General features: G+C 56.4%; 1 protein-coding gene across 12 annotated transcripts in view; it reads right to left on the bottom strand.

The window, feature by feature from the left end:
* Positions 1-1,560: 1,560 nt before the first annotated feature.
* The window catches only part of LOC120922821 (BICD family-like cargo adapter 2), a 42,989-nt gene continuing 26,540 nt past the window's right edge, over positions 1,561-18,009 (bottom strand). The window contains exons 4-12 of one of the 12 annotated variants that reach the window (XM_040334838.1): positions 17,397-17,513; positions 15,947-16,093; positions 15,304-15,502; positions 11,255-11,337; positions 8,899-9,029; positions 4,275-4,395; positions 3,655-4,182; positions 2,971-3,482; positions 1,564-2,645 (exon numbers count right to left, since the gene is read on the bottom strand). In XM_040334838.1, coding sequence (XP_040190772.1) covers positions 4,033-4,182; positions 4,275-4,395; positions 8,899-9,029; positions 11,255-11,337; positions 15,304-15,502; positions 15,947-16,093; positions 17,397-17,513 — 948 coding nt within the window. In that variant the 3' untranslated portion in view covers positions 1,564-2,645; positions 2,971-3,482; positions 3,655-4,032. Of the gene's footprint in view, positions 2,646-2,970; positions 3,547-3,622; positions 4,183-4,274; positions 4,396-8,898; positions 9,030-11,254; positions 11,338-15,303; positions 15,503-15,946; positions 16,094-17,396; positions 17,514-18,009 lie in introns of those variants that run through there. The other 11 variants (XM_040334830.1, XM_040334831.1, XM_040334832.1 and 8 more) reach the window with 11 other exon arrangements.

Here is an 18,009-nt window from a genome sequence, read left to right as displayed (position 1 = left end):
GGAGGTCCCTGTGGATGTGGGAAAGGCTTTGGCCTCGTAATGAAGACAAAACAATACGTGTCCCAGGTTCTGGGTGTCAGTCACTTTTTGGTGATACCGGGGGTAAATGCCCTCAGAATCACCAAAGACGTTGTGGGCTGAGGTCACCCGTGGCACAGGACTGGTTTCTGAGCGTCTCAGCAATGACCTGCCTGGAGCATCACAATGCAGAGCCTTGGACCTTTTCTTCAAGCCAAACCCCAACACCTTAACGGCCTTGGACACCTTTGGGTACCCCAAGTAGAGTATTAATGTGGTGCGCATAGCGTGCCGTAGCAAAGAGTGGGTGTGGCCAAATTGCTCTTGCTGATGTCATCGCCTTGCCCCCCAGTGATGCCGAACCTGCCCCTGCTTCCACGTTGGACCTGCCCTTCCAGTCCAGCAGGGTCCCAGTATGGCCTCTAAAGCTTTTACCGAGATAACGCCGGTCTGGAAAGCTAGTACAAGCTCAACCCGCGATCTATCAAGGAGTCGCAGAGGAAACATCTCCACCAAGCATGAAGGCCCCTTGACCCGCCCGGCTCGAAGGAAAGGGAGCCTTGACTGCTGAATGCTTGGCAACTAAGCGGGCATCAACCTAATCAGTGAGTGGGAGTGGCTCCTCTTGGATTGGCTACAATGGCACAGGGTGGAGCCGGAACTCTAGAAAAGGGGTACACAGAGCCACGCCCCACTACTCTCGGGAGAATTTAGACGTCACACGAGTTGACCACCCGCCGGCCCGCCCGTTGTGCGTTGTCGTCACAGCTTCTTTGTAGTTGTACCTTGCCAGCAGTTGGCGTTACTTTATGCCCTCAAGTTTAATTACGGGTCGGTTTAGGTGGAGACCGGCCTTTGGACTATACGGTTTGTTATATACCCTCGCGGTATAACCGTAACCGGCGTGGTTACTGGTATTTTAAAGGTTATTATACTGATATGTTCCATAAAGGTGTGGCCTTGACCCACTTCCAACGGTCTATGTGTCTTCTTGGGGGGGAGAAGGTTTTGTTGTGGTTTAAATAAAAGGGTCTTAAGACAAGCCTAAGCTTCTCAGCAGTCAAGGAAGGCGAGAGAAAATCATGAGACATGACATAGAGAATGGGCACAGAGGGGTCTAACCTCCGAGAACATTAAGAAGAAACCTGAGGCATGCTGGCTGCAGGACGGGATACACAGGGGCAGGCCTACCATTGTTATGTTTGCCAGTGTCCCAACCTTCTGCAGGGGGCAGTATAACCCAACTGTTTCTGGAATTCTGTCTCCTTTAATGGATGAGAGAGGGGGGGGGAAGCTGTCTGATGAGACGAGAGCGATAGATGGGGATGATGGACCTGATGGCAGAAATCACACAGCAATGTGATGGAGAGATACGGGGCGTCGCTGATCTTATGGCGTTGTAGTGGGATGTGGGCGGAGTGTGGGATGTGGGCGGAGTGTGGGATGTAGGTGGAGTGTGGGACGTGGGCGGAGTGTGGGACGTGGGCGGAGTGTGGGACGTGGGCGGAGTGTGGGACGTGGGCGGAGTGTGGGACGTGGGCGGAGTGTGGGGTGTGGGTGGAGTGTGGGATGTAGGCGGAGTGTGGGATGTGGGTGGGGTGTGGGTGGAGTGTGGGATGTAGGCGGAGTGTGGGATGTGGGTGGAGTGTGGGGTGTGGGTGGAGTGTGGGATGTAGGTCGGAGTGTGGGATGTGGGCGGAGTGTGGATGTGGGCGGAGTGTGGGATGTGAGCGGAGTGTGGGATGTGGGCGGAGTGTGGGATGTGGGCGGAGTGTGGGATGTGGGCGGAGTGTGGGATGTCTTTGGGTTGAAGCCATGATGGAGATTTATATAGAATATTGTACTATCCTCTCTTCTACGTGTGGTGGACCAGTAGCTGTGATGTCATAGAGGTGATAGAGGTCACAGACACGCTGGATCCTTAATACTTGGGAACGGTAGTATAGGAGAGGTGATGGGCTCCTGCTTATGGTCACAATGTATGTCATGGTGTGAGACTAATACTAAAGGGTGTGTCATGGTAGCTGCAGATGTCATGGAGATAATGGAATGTGAGGAGACATGGAATTGGAGATGATGGCACCTGAGGGGACATGGAAATGGAGATGATGGCGCCTGAGGGGACATGGAATTGGAGATGATGGGGTCTGAGGGGACATGGAATTGGAGATGATGGCACCTGAGGGGACATGGAATTGGAGATGATGGCACCTGAGGGGACATGGAATTGGAGATGAAGGGGTCTGAGGGGACCTGGAATTGGAGATGATGGGGTCTGAGGGGACATGGAATTGGAAATGATGGGGTCTGAGGGGACATGGAATTGGAGATGATGGGGTCTGAGGGGACATGGAATTGGAGATGATGGAGTGTGAGGGGACGTGGAATTGGAGATGATGGGGTCTGAGGGGACATGGAATTGGAGATGATGGGGTCTGAGGGGACATGGAATTGGAGATGATGGCACCTGAGGGGACATGGAATTGGAGATGATGGCACCTGAGGGGACATGGAATTGGAGATGATGGGGTCTGAGGGGACGTGGAATTGGAGATGATGGCACCTGAGGGGACATGGAATTGGAGATGATGGCACCTGAGGGGACATGGAATTGGAGATGATGGCACCTGAGGGGACATGGAATTGGAGATGATGGGGTCTGAGGGGACGTGGAATTGGAGATGATGGGGTCTGAGGGGACATGGAATTGGAAATGATGGGGCCTGAGGGGACATGGAAATGGAGATGATGGCGCCTGAGGGGACATGGAAATGGAGATGATGGCGCCTGAGGGGACATGAAAATGGAGATGATGGCACCTGAGGGGACATGGAATTGGAGATGATGGAGTGTGAGGGGACGTGGAATTGGAGATGATGGAGTGTGAGGGGACGTGGAATTGGAGTGGAGATGATGGCACCTGAGGGGATGTGGAATTGGAGGTGATGGCACCTGAGGGGACGTGGAATTGGAGATGATGGCGCCTGAGAGGACGTGGAATTGGAGATGATGGAGTGTGAGGGGACGTGGAATTGGAGATGATGGAGTGTGAGGGGACGTGGAATTGGAGATGATGGCGCCTGAGGGGACATGGAAATGGAGATGATGGCGCCTGAGGGGACATGGAAATGGAGATGATGGCACCTGAGGGGACATGGAAATGGAGATGATGGCGCCTGAGGGGACATGGAAATGGAGATGATGGCACCTGAGGGGACATGGAATTGGAGATGATGGAGTGTGAGGGGACGTGGAATTGGAGATGATGGCACCTGAGGGGATGTGGAATTGGAGGTGATGGCACCTGAGGGGACGTGGAATTGGAGATGATGGCGCCTGAGAGGACGTGGAATTGGAGATGATGGAGTGTGAGGGGACGTGGAATTGGAGATGATGGAGTGTGAGGGGACGTGGAATTGGAGATGATGGCACCTGAGGGGATGTGGAATTGGAGGTGATGGCACCTGAGGGGACATGGAATTGGAGATGATGGAGTGTGAGGGGACATGGAATTGGAGATGATGGCACCTGAAGGGGACGTGGAATTGGAGATGATAGCGCCTGAGGGGACGTGGAATTGGAGATGATGGCACCTGAAGGGGACGTGGAATTGGAGATGATGGCGCCTGAGGGGACGTGGAATTGGAGATGATGGAGTGTGAGGGGACGTGGAATTGGAGATGATGGCGCCTGAGGGGACGTGGAATTGGAGATGATGGCGCCTGAGGGGACGTGGAATTGGAGATGATGGCGCCTGAGGGGACGTGGAATTGGAGATGATGGCGCCTGAGGGGACATGGAATTGGAGATGATGGCGCCTGAGGGGACGTGGAATTGGAGATGATGGCGCCTGAGGGGATGTGGAATTGGAGATGATGGCGCCGGAGGGAATGAAGTCAATGGGTTGAGCACTATGATGGAGGCACAGAAGAAACGGTGGTGAAGGGTGTTCCAGGCCTCCTAGTGAAACAATGAAGGGGTTGGAGGTATTTTGAGAATCTGGCATTGTCTTTATCAAATCCTCTTGAAGATGGAGAAGATGCCGCTGTCCCGCGATCGTTTTGTGCTCCCTTTCCTAGTGGGGGTGCTGGGAGCCGACTCCGAGGCTTTCTCCTGATCCCTCTGAGACTTCAGCTGTTGGCCGATAACAATCTGCATGTCATCCTGTGAACAGACAAGACATGGATATGAATAGACTGACACCCGGGTCCCAAGAGTCACTCCAAGACCCCGCCATCCACTCCGCCTCCCCTCACCTGCCACGCCTCCAGCTCTTGGCTCAGCAGCACTTTTTGCTCCACGGCACTGAGAAGCTGCCGGCTCATAGAATCTTTCTCCAGGCGACACTTCGCCAACTCCAGCTCCAACTCGCCTTTCCTAAAGAGACAAAAAACTGCGTTAACTTTGGTTCGCTTACTTCTGAGTTGGGGATCAGCAAAGCTGGGGGCTACTACTAAGTGTGGCATCAGCAGAGCTGGGGGTACTACTGGGTGTAGCATCAGCAGGGATAGGGGTACTACTGGGTGTGGCAACAGCAGAGCTAGGGGTACTACTGGGTGTGGCATCAGCAGAGCTGGGGGTACTACTGGGTGTGGCATCATCAGAGCTGGGGGTACTACTGGGTGTGGCATCAGCAAAGCTGGGGGTTACTACTAAGTGTGGCATCAGCAGAGCTGGGGGTACTACTGGGTGTGGCATCAGCAAAGCTGGGGGTACTACTGGGTGTGGCATCAGCAAAGCTGGGGGTTACTACTAAGTGTGGCATCAGCAAAGCTGGGGGTACTACTGGGTGTGGCATCAGCAAAGCTGGGGGTTACTACTAAGTGTGGCATCAGCAAAGCTGGGGGTTACTACTAAGTGTGGCATCAGCAGAGCTGGGGGTACTACTGGGTGTGGCATCAGCAAAGCTGGGGGTACTACTGGGTGTGGCATCAGCAAAGCTGGGGGTTACTACTAAGTGTGGCATCAGCAGAGCTGGGGGTACTACTGGGTGTGGCATCATCAGAGCTGGGGGTACTACTGGGTGTGGCATCAGCAGAGCTAGGGGTACTACTGGGTGTGGCATCAGCAGAGCTGGGGTTACTACTAAGTGTGGCATCAGCAGAACTGGGGGTACTACTGGGTGTGGCATCAGCAAAGCTGGGGGTACTACTGGGTGTGGCATTAGCAAAGCTGGGGGTTACTACTAAGTGTGGCATCAGCAGAGCTGGGGGTACTACTGGGTGTGGCATCATCAGAGCTGGGGGTACTACTGGGTGTGGCATCAGCAGAGCTAGGGGTACTACTGGGTGTGGCATCAGCAGAGCTGGGGGTACTACTGGGTGTGGCATCAGCAGAGCTGGGGGTACTACTGGGTGTGGCATCAGCAGGGATGGGGGTACTACTGGGTGTGGCATTAGCAAAGCTGGGGGTTACTACTAAGTGTGGCATCAGCAGAGCTGGGGGTACTACTGGGTGTGGCATCATCAGAGCTGGGGGTACTACTGGGTGTGGCATCAGCAGAGCTAGGGGTACTACTGGGTGTGGCATCAGCAGAGCTAGGGGTACTACTGGGTGTGGCATCAGCAGAGCTGGGGGTACTACTGGGTGTGGCATCAGCAGGGATGGGGGTACTACTGGGTGTGGCATCAGCAAAGCTGGGGGTACTACTGGGTGTGGCATCATCAGAGCTGGGGGTACTACTGGGTGTGGCATCAGCAGGGATAGGGGTACTACTGGGTGTGGCATCAGCAGAGCTGGGGATACTACTGGGTGTGGCATCAGCAGGGATAGGGGTACTACTGGGTGTGGCATCAGCAAAGCTGGGGGTACTACTAGGTGTGGCATCAGCAAAGCTGGGGGTTACTACTAAGTCTGGCATCAACAGAGCTGGGGGTACTACTGGGTGGGGCATTTGCAGAGCTGGGGGTACTACTGGGTGTGGCATCAGCAGGGATAGGGGTACTACTGGGTGTGGCATCAACAGAGCTAGAGGTACTACTGGGTGGGGCATTTGCAGAGCTGGGGGTACTACTGGGTGTGGCATCAGCAGGGATAGGGGTACTACTGGGTGTGGCATCAGCAAAGCTGGGGGTACTACTGGGTGTGGCATCAGCAAAGCTGGGGGTTACTACTAAGTGTGGCATCAACAGAGCTGGGGGTACTACTGGCTGTGGCATCAACAGAGCTGGGGGTACTACTGGCTGTGGCATCAACAGAGCTGGGGGTACTACTGGGTGGGGCATTAGCAGAGCTGGGGGTACTACTGGGTGTGGCATCAGCAAAGCTGGGGGTTACTACTAAGTGTGGCATCAACAGAGCTGGGGGTACTACTGGGTGGGGCATTGGCAGAGCTGGGGGTACTACTGAGCAGGGGATCTGCTGAACAAGGGTACTAATAAGCTAGGAATCTGCTCAATAAGGGTACAAATAAGCTGGGGATCTGCTGAACAGAGGTACTAATAGGCTGGGGATCTGCTGGACAGGGCTTCCTCTGAGCCCCTTTAAAACAAATAGAAAAACAACACACACAGGGCATTTGCCAAGCTTCATTAAAGCTTCAAAAAAGCATCACCGAAGCATTAAAAACATCAAAAAAGCCCGGTGAAGAGGTCGGCACTTTAATGTGTGTTACAGTCAAAGCGAGTGTAAACAAGCCCCAAAGAATGAGCAGATGATTGTTGGAGACACATCAAAGCCGGTAGGACCCGCCGGGCGTGTCTGGGTGCCACGGAGGAAGTGGAGGAATGGTGGGAAATGTTATCTAGGGAGGATTGGAGCCGATCGATAAAGAGCCTCTAAAATGATTTGGAAAGACTATGTAGGCAACACGAAGGTGCCCCTTTGGCCCAATTTCCACCTACTTTTTACAAAGAACATCGCACCTCGGCCATGATTTATCCTTCAATCTCGGGGAAGAGAGACTAGAAGTAAACTAGAAATACAGATCACACCGTAGCGTCCTGATATTGGGGACTCCTGACCACCATCACACCGAGCTGCTTAGAGATCCCTTCCCAAAACCACCGCCATCAATACAAGTTGCCCCTCCTTTGTGGATATAACACCCTCCACTCTTCTGGGAAGACTTTCCACAAGATTTTGGAGGGTGTCTGTGGAAATTGGTGCCCCATTTGTGAAGTCAGGTACTAATGTTGGATGAGAAGACCTGACCCACATATTGGGCACCAAAAAAACAAAACAAACTCACATGTTGGGCACCAAAAAAAGACCTGACTCACATATTGGTCCTCACATTGGGCACCAAAAAAACCTGACTCACATGCTGGGCAACAAAAAAACAAAACCCGATTCACATGTTGGGTACCAAAAAAAAGACCTGACTCCCATGCTGGGCCTCACATTGGGCACAAAAAAAAACTGGCTTACATGTTTGGGCCTCACATTGGGCACAAAAAAAAAACAAAAAAACTGGCTCACATGTTTGGGCCTCATGTTGGGCACCAAAAAAAAAGACCTGACTCACATATTGGGCCTCACATTGGGCACAAAAAAAAAAAAAAAAAAAACTGGCTCACATGTTTGGGCCTCACATTGGGCACCAAAAAAAAAGACCTGGCTGCCAATGGATGTTCCAGTTTATCTCAAAGGTGTTCAGTGGGGATGAGGTCAGGGCTCTGTGCAGGACACCAGAGTTCCTCCACACCAAACTGGTGGAATCACATCTTTATGGAGCTGGCTTTGTACACGGGAGGGCGGTGTCATGGTGGAACAGAAGAGGGTCTTCACCAAACCATTAGCACAATTGTCTACAATGTCTTTGTATGATGGAGCATTACCAAGACCTTTCACTGGAGACACCTGAACACTGGAGACTCCTAAACACTGGAGACACCTGAGCACTGGAGACACCTAAACACTGGAGACACCTAAACACTGGAGACACCTGAACACTGGAGACGCCTGAACACTGGAGACACCTGAGCACTGGAGACACCTGAGCACTGGAGACACCTGAGCACTGGAGACTCCTGAACACTGGAGAAGCCTGAACACTGGAGAAGCCTGAACACTGGAGACGCCGCCTGAACACTGGAGACGCCTCAACACTGGAGATACCTGAAGACGCCTGAACACTGGAGACGCCGCCTGAACACTGGAGACGCCACCTGAACACTGGAGACGCCTGAACACTGGAGACGCCGCCTGAACACTGGAGACGCCTGAACACTGGAGACGCCGCCTGAACACTGGAGACGCCTGAACACTGGAGAAACCTAAACACTGGAGACGCCTGAACACTGGAGACGCCTGAACACTGGAGAAGCCTAAACACTGGAGAAGCCTAAACACTGGAGAAGCCTAAACACTGGAGAAGCCTAAACACTGGAGAAGCCTAAACACTGGAGACGCCTGAACACTGGAGACGCCTGAGCACTGGAGACGCCTGAGCACTGGAGAAGCCTGAACACTGGAGAAGCCTGAACACTGGAGACGCCTGAACACTGGAGACGCCTGAACACTGGAGACGCCTGAACACTGGAGACGCCGCCTGAACACTGGAGACGCCTGAGCACTGGAGACGCCTGAGCACTGGAGACGCCTGAACACTGGAGAAGCCTGAACACTGGAGACGCCTGAACACTGGAGACGCCTGAACACTGGAGACGCCTGAGCACTGAAGATACCTGGACACGCCTGAACACTGGAGAAGCCTGAACACTGGAGACGCCTGAACACTGGAGACGCCTGAACTTGGTCATTTGTAGAAATGGCCAGATATGTCAGGTATGAGGAGACTCTAAAGTCCATCATTGAGATGGTCATTCCTTTCATTTATCCATGCCCGTGACCGGTTTGTAGGCCTACAGAGCAGCAGAGCTTTCAGACCAACCCGCCGCACTTCTCCACTCATTCTCATTTGATATCCAGATGTCTTACTTCATGATGGCCTCATCCCGGTCAGAGATGGCTTGTTTCACGACACTGTCGACGTCATTCTGCTGGGACATCTCACGCAGCTTCTGAAGTTCCTCTCGTAGAGAGTTTATCTCCACATATTGGATAGTAACCTGTGGAGAGAGCAGGATCAGGGGACGGTCATATACACAGATAATCCATACAATGCACTTTATAGGACTAGGAGGGGTCTCTTTATAGAAGTCACATGACTCTTATTCCCAGGGAATGAGGATTCTGACACCTCCTTGTGTTTCCATTGGGTAAGCCTATTGGTCTAATTATGTCCCAGGAGGGAAGCGGGACAAGGAACCTCAGGAAGAGGGGTGGGGGGGGGGCACAGCACTCCACACCTGACATAACCCTATCTTGTCCCGGGAGGGGAGCAGGACAAGGAACCTCAGGAAGAGGGGTGGGGGGGGGGGCACAGCACTCCACACCTGACATAACCCTATCTTGTCCCGGGAGGGGAGCAGGACAAGGACCCTCAGGAAGAGGGGTGGGGGGACACAGCACTTCACACCTGACATAACCCTATCTTGTCCCGGGAGGGGAGCAGGACAAGGACCCTCAGGAAGAGGGGTGGGGGGGGGCACAGCACTCCACACCTGACATAACCCTATCTTGTCCCGGGAGGGGAGCAGGACAAGGACCCTCAGGAAGAGGGGTGGGGGGGGCACAGCACTCCACACCTGACATAACCCTATCTTGTCCCGGGAGGGGAGCAGGACAAGGACCCTCAGGAAGAGGGGTGGGGGGACACAGCACTCCACACCTGACATAACCCTATCTTGTCCCGGGAGGGGAGCAGGACAAGGAACCTCAGGAAGAGGGGTGGGGGGGGGGCACAGCACTCCACACCTGACATAACCCTATCTTGTCCCGGGAGGGGAGCAGGACAAGGAACCTCAGGAAGAGGGGTGGGGGGGCACAGAACTCCACACCTGACATAACCCTACCTTGTCCCGGGAGGGGAGCAGGACAAGGACCCTCAGGAAGAGGGGGTGGGGGGGCACAGCACTCCACAACTGACATAACCCTATCTTGTCCCGGGAGGGGAGCAGGACAAGGAACCTCAGGAAGAGAGGTGGGGGGGGGCACAGCACTCCACACCTGACATAACCCTATCTTGTCCCGGGAGGGGAGCAGGACAAGGACCCTCAGAAAGAGGGGTGGGGGGGGCACAGCACTCCACAACTGACATAACCCTACCTTGTCCCGGGAGGGGAGCAGGACAAGGACCCTCAGAAAGAGGGGTGGGGGGGGGGCACAGCACTCCACAACTGACATAACCCTATCTTGTCACAGGAGGGGAGCAGGACAAGGACCCTCAGGAAGAGGGGTGGGGGCACAGAACTCCACACCTGACATAACCCTATCTTGTCCCGGGAGGGGAGCAGGACAAGGACCCTCAGGAAGAGGTGTGGGGGGGGGGCACAGCACTCCACACCTGACATAACCCTATCTTGTCCCGGGAGGGGAGCAGGACAAGGACCCTCAGGGGAACGTTGTCACTCTAAACCTGACAAAATCCATTCATGTCACGGGGGGGAGCTGGGACAGATGCCACACGCTCTAGTCAGTCTTCACCTCCTGGCCTGAGGCCACATTGCTGCAACCTCTGAAAGTAGGCCCAGAAGCCTGTCTGGGGCCTACTAATCCTGAGGTGGTCCCCAGGCTGTCTCGCTTGTTTGGAAGAAGCCGAGCCGAGCTGAGGAGATCCAGGGGAGGACCCTTTGCTGGAGAGAGCCAGGGGAGGACCCTTTACTGGAGAGATCCAGGGGAGGACCCTTTACTGGAGAGAGCCAGGGGAGGACCCTTTACTGGAGAGATCCAGGGGAGGACCCTTTGCTGGAGAGATCCAGGGGAGGACCCTTTGCTGGAGAGATCCAGGGGAGGACCCTTTGCTGGAGAGATCCAGGGGAGGACCCTTTGCTGGAGAGATCCAGGGGAGGACCCTTTGCTGGAGAGATCCAGGGGAGGACCTTTGCTGGAGAGATCCAGGGGAGGACCCTTTGCTGGAGAGAGCCAGGGGAGGACCCTTTGCTGGAGAGATCCAGGGGAGGACCTTTGCTGGAGAGATCCAGGGGAGGACCCTTTCCTGGAGAGATCCAGGGTGAAGGCTGGTCTCTCAGGAGGGCCGGGTGACTCGGTTGGAGGACGCACCTCTATCAGACTGAAGCCTCCCCAACCCTCCACCCATTACTGCTTTTGGTGCAGTAGAGAGCCGGGGCGGGGTGGGTGGTTCTCTATTGGGGTTGTGTGGGTGGGGTCAGATACAGTGAGGCGTTTCTTGCTGATCACGTGACCTCTTGTGTCCACGCTATTGGCTGCTCACCTGATCCTGCAGTCTGATCACTTCCTCTTCCTTCTCCTGGAGGAAGTCTCTCTCCCGCTGCGTCAGATAGGCCGCCATATGAACTGTGGGGTCCGGAACCCGAGCCGGCTGAGTCCCAAGACTGGCAGATGGGCTTCATGGGGCCATCCTATGGTGAGAGAAGACCACATGTGTGACCAACCGTACAATGCCCCCGATAACAATATAATGTACGGGGACAAGTCCCCCCCCCACAATATAATGTACGGGGACAAGTCCCCTCCCCCACAATGCCCCCGATAACAATATAATGTACGGGGACAAGTCCCCTCCCCCACAATGCCCCCGATAACAATATAATGTACGGGGACAAGTCCCCCCCCACAATGCCCCCGATAACAATATAATGTACGGGGACAAGTCCCCCCCCCCCCCGTACAATGCCCCCCGATAACAATATAATGTACGGGGACAAGTCCCCTCCCCCACAATGCCCCCGATAACAATATAATGTACGGGGACAAGTCCCCCCCCCCCCGTACAATGCCCCCGATAACAATATAATGTACGGGGACAAGTCCCCTCCCCCACAATGCCCCCGATAACAATATAATGTACGGGGACAAGTCCCCTCCCCCACAATGCCCCCGATAACAATATAATGTACGGGGACAAGTCCCCCCCCCCACAATGCCCCCGATAACAATATAATGTACGGGGACAAGTCCCCCCCCCCCACAATGCCCCCGATAACAATATAATGTACGGGGACAAGCCCCCCCCCCCCCCCCCCACAATGCCCCCGATAACAATATAATGTACGGGGACAAGTCCCCTCCCCCACAATGCCCCCGATAACAATATAATGTACGGGGACAAGTCCCCCCCCCACAATGCCCCCGATAACAATATAATGTACGGGGACAAGTCCCCTCCCCCCCCCCACAATGCCCCCGATAACAATATAATGTACGGGGACAAGTCCCCCCCCACAATGCCCCCGATAACAATATAATGTACGGGGACAAGTCCCCCCCCCCCCACAATGCCCCCGATAACAATATAATGTACGGGGACAAGTCCCCTCCCCCACAATGCCCCCGATAACAATATAATGTACGGGGACAAGTCCCCCCCCCCCCCGTACAATGCCCCCGATAACAATATAATGTACGGGGACAAGTCCCCCCCCCCCCCACAATGCCCCCGATAACAATATAATGTACGGGGACAAGTCCCCCCCCCCCCCCGTACAATGCCCCCGATAACAATATAATGTACGGGGACAAGTCCCCCCCCCCACAATGCCCCCGATAACAATATAATGTACGGGGACAAGTCCCCCCCCCCGTACAATGCCCCCGATAACAATATAATGTACGGGGACAAGTCCCCCCCCCCCCCCCGTACAATGCCCCCGATAACAATATAATGTACGGGGACAAGTCCCCCCCCCCCACAATGCCCCCGATAACAATATAATGTACGGGGACAAGTCCCCCCCCCCCCGTACAATGCCCCCGATAACAATATAATGTACGGGGACAAGTCCCCTCCCCCACAATGCCCCCGATAACAATATAATGTACGGGGACAAGTCCCCCCCCACAATGCCCCCGATAACAATATAATGTACGGGGACAAGTCCCCTCCCCCACAATGCCCCCGATAACAATATAATGTACGGGGACAAGTCCCCTCCCCCACAATGCCCCCGATAACAATATAATGTACGGGGACAAGTCCCCCCCCCCACAATGCCCCCGATAACAATATAATGTACGGGGACAAGTCCCCTCCCCCCCGTACAATGCCCCCGATAACAATATAATGTACGGGGACAAGTCCCCCCCCACAATGCCCCCGATAACAATATAATGTACGGGGACAAGTCCCCTCCCCCACAATGCCCCCGATAACAATATAATGTACGGGGACAAGTCCCCCCCCACAATGCCCCCGATAACAATATAATGTACGGGGACAAGTCCCCCCCCCCGTACAATGCCCCCGATAACAATATAATGTACGGGGACAAGTCCCCCCCCCACAATGCCCCCGATAACAATATAATGTACAGGGACAAGTCCCCTCCCCCACAATGCCCCCGATAACAATATAATGTACGGGGACAAGTCCCCTCCCCCACAATGCCCCCGATAACAATATAATGTACGGGGACAAGTCCCCCCCCCCCCACAATGCCCCCGATAACAATATAATGTACGGGGACAAGTCCCCTCCCCCCCCCCACAATGCCCCCGATAACAATATAATGTGACGGGTAATATGACTTGTTGGGGGGGGGGGGGTGCAGAGTCCCGGCCCCTCTTCCAGTGATTGTCCTGGGGGGGGAATTCAGGGAATTTCTTCTGAAATCTGAGCTTGGAGTGGAAGGTGAAAATTTAACATCTTCTTTAACCCTTGTGCTCTGTCCTCACCTGGCAGCCCCCCACCCTCTCCTGGCAGCTCCCCACCCTCACCTAGCAGCCCCCCGCCCTCACCTAGCAGCCCCCCGCCCTCACCTGGCAGCCCCCCACCCTCACCTAGCAGCCCCCCGCCCTCACCTGGCAGCCCCCCACCCTCACCTAGCAGCCCCCCGCCCTCACCTGGCAGCCCCCCCGCCCTCACCTGGCAGTCCCTTGTCCTCACCTGGCAGCCCCCCACCCTCACCTGGCAGCCCCTGTCCTCTCCTGGCAGCCCCCCGCCCTCACCTGGCAGTTCCTTGTCCTCACCTGGCAGTCTCTTGTCCTCACCTGGCAGTCCCTTGCCCTCACCTGGCAGCCCCCCGCCCTCACCTGGCAGCCCCCCACCCTCACCTGGCAGCCCCTGTCCTCTCCTGGCAGCCCCCCGCCCTCACCTGGCAGTCCCTTGTCCTCACCTGGCAGCCCCCCGCCCTCACCTGGCAGCCCCTGTCCTCTCCTGGCAGCCCCCCGCCCTCACCTGGCAGTTCCTTGTCCTCACCTGGCAGTCTCTTGTCCTCACCTGGCAGTCCCTTGCCCTCACCTGGCAGCCCCCCGCCCTCACCTGGCAGCCCCCCACCCTCACCTGGCAGCCCCTGTCCTCTCCTGGCAGCCCCCCGCCCTCACCTGGCAGTTCCTTGTCCTCACCTGGCAGTCCCTTGTCCTCACCTGGCAGTCCCTTGCCCTCACCTGGCAGCCCCCCGCCCTCACCTGGCAGCCCCTGTCCTCACCTGGCAGCCTCCCGTCCTCACCTGGCAGCCCCCCATCCTCACCTGGCAGCCCTCACCTGGCAGCCCCCCACCCTCACCTGGCAGCACCCCGTCCTCACTTGGCAGCCCCCCGTCCTCACCTGGCAGCCCCCCGCCCTCACCTGGCAGCCCCCCGCCCTCACCTGGCAGCCCCCTCGCCCTCACCTGGCAGCCCCCTCGCCCTCACCTGGCAGTCCCTTGTCCTCACCTGGCAGCCCCTGTCCTCACCTGGCAGCCCCCCGCCCTCACCTGGCAGCCCCCCACCCTCACCTGGCAGCACCCTGTCCTCACTTGGCAGCTCCCCGCCCTCACCTGGCAGCCTCCCGTCCTCACCTGGCAGCCCCCCGCCCTCACCTGGCAGTCCCTTGTCCTCACCTGGCAGCCCCCCGTCCTCACCTGGCAGCCCCCCGCCCTCACCTGGCAGTCCCTTGTCCTCACCTGGCAGCCCCCTCGTTCTCACCTGGCAGCCCCCCGCCCTCACCTGGCAGTCCCTTGTCCTCACCTGGCAGCCCCCCGTCCTCACCTGGCAGCCCCCCGTCCTCACCTGGCAGTCCCTTGTCCTCACCTGGCAGCCCCCTCGTTCTCACCTGGCAGCCCCTGTCCTCACCTGGCAGCCCCCCGCCCTCACCTGGCAGTCCCTTGTCCTCACCTGGCAGCCCCCCGCCCTCACCTGGCAGCCCCCCGCCCTCACCTGGCAGCCCCCCGTCCTCACCTGGCAGTCCCTTGTCCTCACCTGGCAGCCCCCTCGTTCTCACCTGGCAGCCCCTGTCCTCACCTGGCAGCCCCCCGCCCTCACCTGGCAGTCCCTTGTCCTCACCTGGCAGCCCCCCGCCCTCACCTGGCAGCCCCCCGCCCTCACCTGGCAGCCCCCTCGTTCTCACCTGGCAGCCCCCCGCCCTCACCTGGCAGTCCTCCATCTCGGAGTGGAGGGAGAATTGGCTGTTATTCAGAGCCTGGCTGTCCCTCATCTTCAGCTCGTCTTGCAGTTCCTGGACTTGGCTCTGGAGGGAGCGCTGGGTGTTCCTCAGGTGTTGGGCCTCCGCCTGGACCTCCTGCAACTGAAACACAAACCACCAATCAGAGACGAGCCATCAACCGCGCTGATTGGGCGCAGACCCTTCTGTATGAGGGGGGTCTGGACCTCCAACAACCAATCAGAGACGACCCGTCACCCGCGCTGATTGGGCGCAGACCCTTCTGTATGAGGGGGGTCTGGACCTCCAACAACCAATCAGAGACGACCCGTCACCTGCGCTGATTGGGTGCAGACCCTTCTGTATATGGGGGGTCTGGAGCTGCTCCTCCTCCAACCACCAATCAGAGACGAGCCGTCAACCGCGCTGATTGGGTGCAGACCCTTCTGTATGTGGGGGGTCTGGACCTCCAACAACCAATCAGAACGTTTCTGAGAACACCAGCAATGTAGTCCCCCCCCCCCCCCCCCCAACGATTCATGACCTCCTCCCCCACCGTCAGGGAGATAAGCAGTGACAGGTCCTCACCCGGGCCTCCCCCTCGCTCTTCTGCCTCTCCATCCTGAGTGCGGCCTCCTTCAGAGTGAAGAGGAGGTTCTGTGTGTTCTCGTGTTCCTCTCCCAGGCGCCTCATCCGGGTCTCCTGATCTTTCTTCTGCTCCAGGAGGAGGGTGTTCTGTGGGGGAGGGAGAGAGGCGGGTCATGACAGCTTCTGGCTGACCTTCCACCTGACTGACCTTCCACCTGACTCACCTTCCACCTGACTGACCTTCCACCTGACTGACCTTCCACCTGACTGACTTTTCACCTGACTGACCTTCCATCTTACTGACCTTCCAACTTCACCTTACTGACCTTCCACCTGACTGACCTTCCAACTTCACCTGACTGACCTTCCACCTTACTGACCTTCCACCTGACTGGCCTTCCACCTTACTGACCTTCCACCTGACTCACCTTCCACCTTACTGACCTTCCACCTTACTGACCTTCCACCTGACTCACCTTCCACCTTACTGACCTTCCACCTTACTGACCTTCCACCTGGCTGACCTTCCACCTGACTCACCTTCCACCTTACTGACCTTCCACCTGACTGACCTTCCACCTGACTGACCTTCCACCTTACTGACCTTCCACCTGACTGGCCTTCCACCTTACTGACCTTCCACCTGACTCACCTTCCACCTTACTGACCTTCCACCTGACTGACTTTTCACCTGGCTGACCTTCCACCTGACTGACCTTCCACCTTACTGACCTTCCACCTTACTGACCTTCCACCTGACTCACCTTCCACCTTACTGACCTTCCACCTTACTGACCTTCCACCTGACTCACCTTCCACCTTACTGACCTTCCACCTTACTGACCTTCCACCTGACTGACTTTTCACCTGGCTGACCTTCCACCTGACTGACCTTCCAACTTCACCTTACTGACCTTCCACCTTACTGACCTTCCACCTGACTGACCTTCCACCTGACTGACCTTCCACCTTACTGACCTTCCATCTAAAATTAACCAGCCTATCTCCACCTGACTAACCTTCCATCTCTACTTGATCAATCTTCTATATCAGGGTTTCCCAACTCCAGTCCTCGAGGCGCCCCAACAGGTCGTGTTTTCAGGATTTCCCTCGGATGAAACGGCTGTGGTAATTACTAAGGCAGTGAAACTGATCAAATCTCCTGTGCAAAATAATGGAAAGCCTGAAAACCTGACCTGTTGGGGCGCCTTGAGGACTGGAAGTGAGAAACGATGTTCTATATCCACGTAGCTTTCCATCCCCCACCATCTCCATCCAGAACCCTTCTAACTGACCTTCCATCACCCTGTCCTAACCTTTTACCCCTCCCATGTCTATTCTCCATGATCTGAATGTGGGAGGAACCCTTCTGGATCCCCTCCCCTGACCTCCCCGGTGTGACCCCTGACCTCCCCGGTGTGACCTCTGACCTCCCCGTGTGACCTCTGACCTCGCTCTGTAGGCTCTGCAGACACGGGGCGAGGTGTCCTTGGCTCAGGTTGAGCTCCCGGTTCTCTTCTCTGAGGTTTTGTAGCTGCAGGGTGAGGGACTGTTCCGCCTGGGAGACCTGTGGAGACACAAGGGTTCATCAGTGCCGGCCATGGGGGGGCCACATAGAGGGGCACAACGCAGGAAGGGAACATGGGGGGTGCAGCTGTGTCTCTAGAAATCTCTTTCCATCAGCAGAACATGAGAGACGGACAGTCATTGACATCGTTGTGTGAGGCGGCGGAGGATGACTACTACTGGAAACGCTTCACCCCCCAATGCTGCGTCCACCAGCCCCCCATCCGCCGCACTCTATCATCGGGGACAGCAGATAAAAAGAAGTGTGAACTCCGGAGGATGATGTTCCCACATAGGACAGCTCCATCCCCCCCACCTGCTGGAATCCCCCCCACCTGCTGGAATCCCCCCCACCTGCTGGATTCCCCCCCCACCTGCTGGAATCCCCCCCACCTGCTGGATTCCCCCCCCCCCCTGCTGGAATCCCCCCCACCTGCTGGATTCCCCCCCCCACCTGCTGGAATCCCCCCCACCTGCTGGAATCCCCCCCCACCTAC

Source organism: Rana temporaria, unplaced genomic scaffold (assembly GCF_905171775.1).
Source record: "Rana temporaria unplaced genomic scaffold, aRanTem1.1, whole genome shotgun sequence".
Taxonomy (NCBI): domain Eukaryota; kingdom Metazoa; phylum Chordata; class Amphibia; order Anura; family Ranidae; genus Rana; species Rana temporaria.
This window is presented reverse-complemented; position numbering and strand designations above follow the sequence as displayed.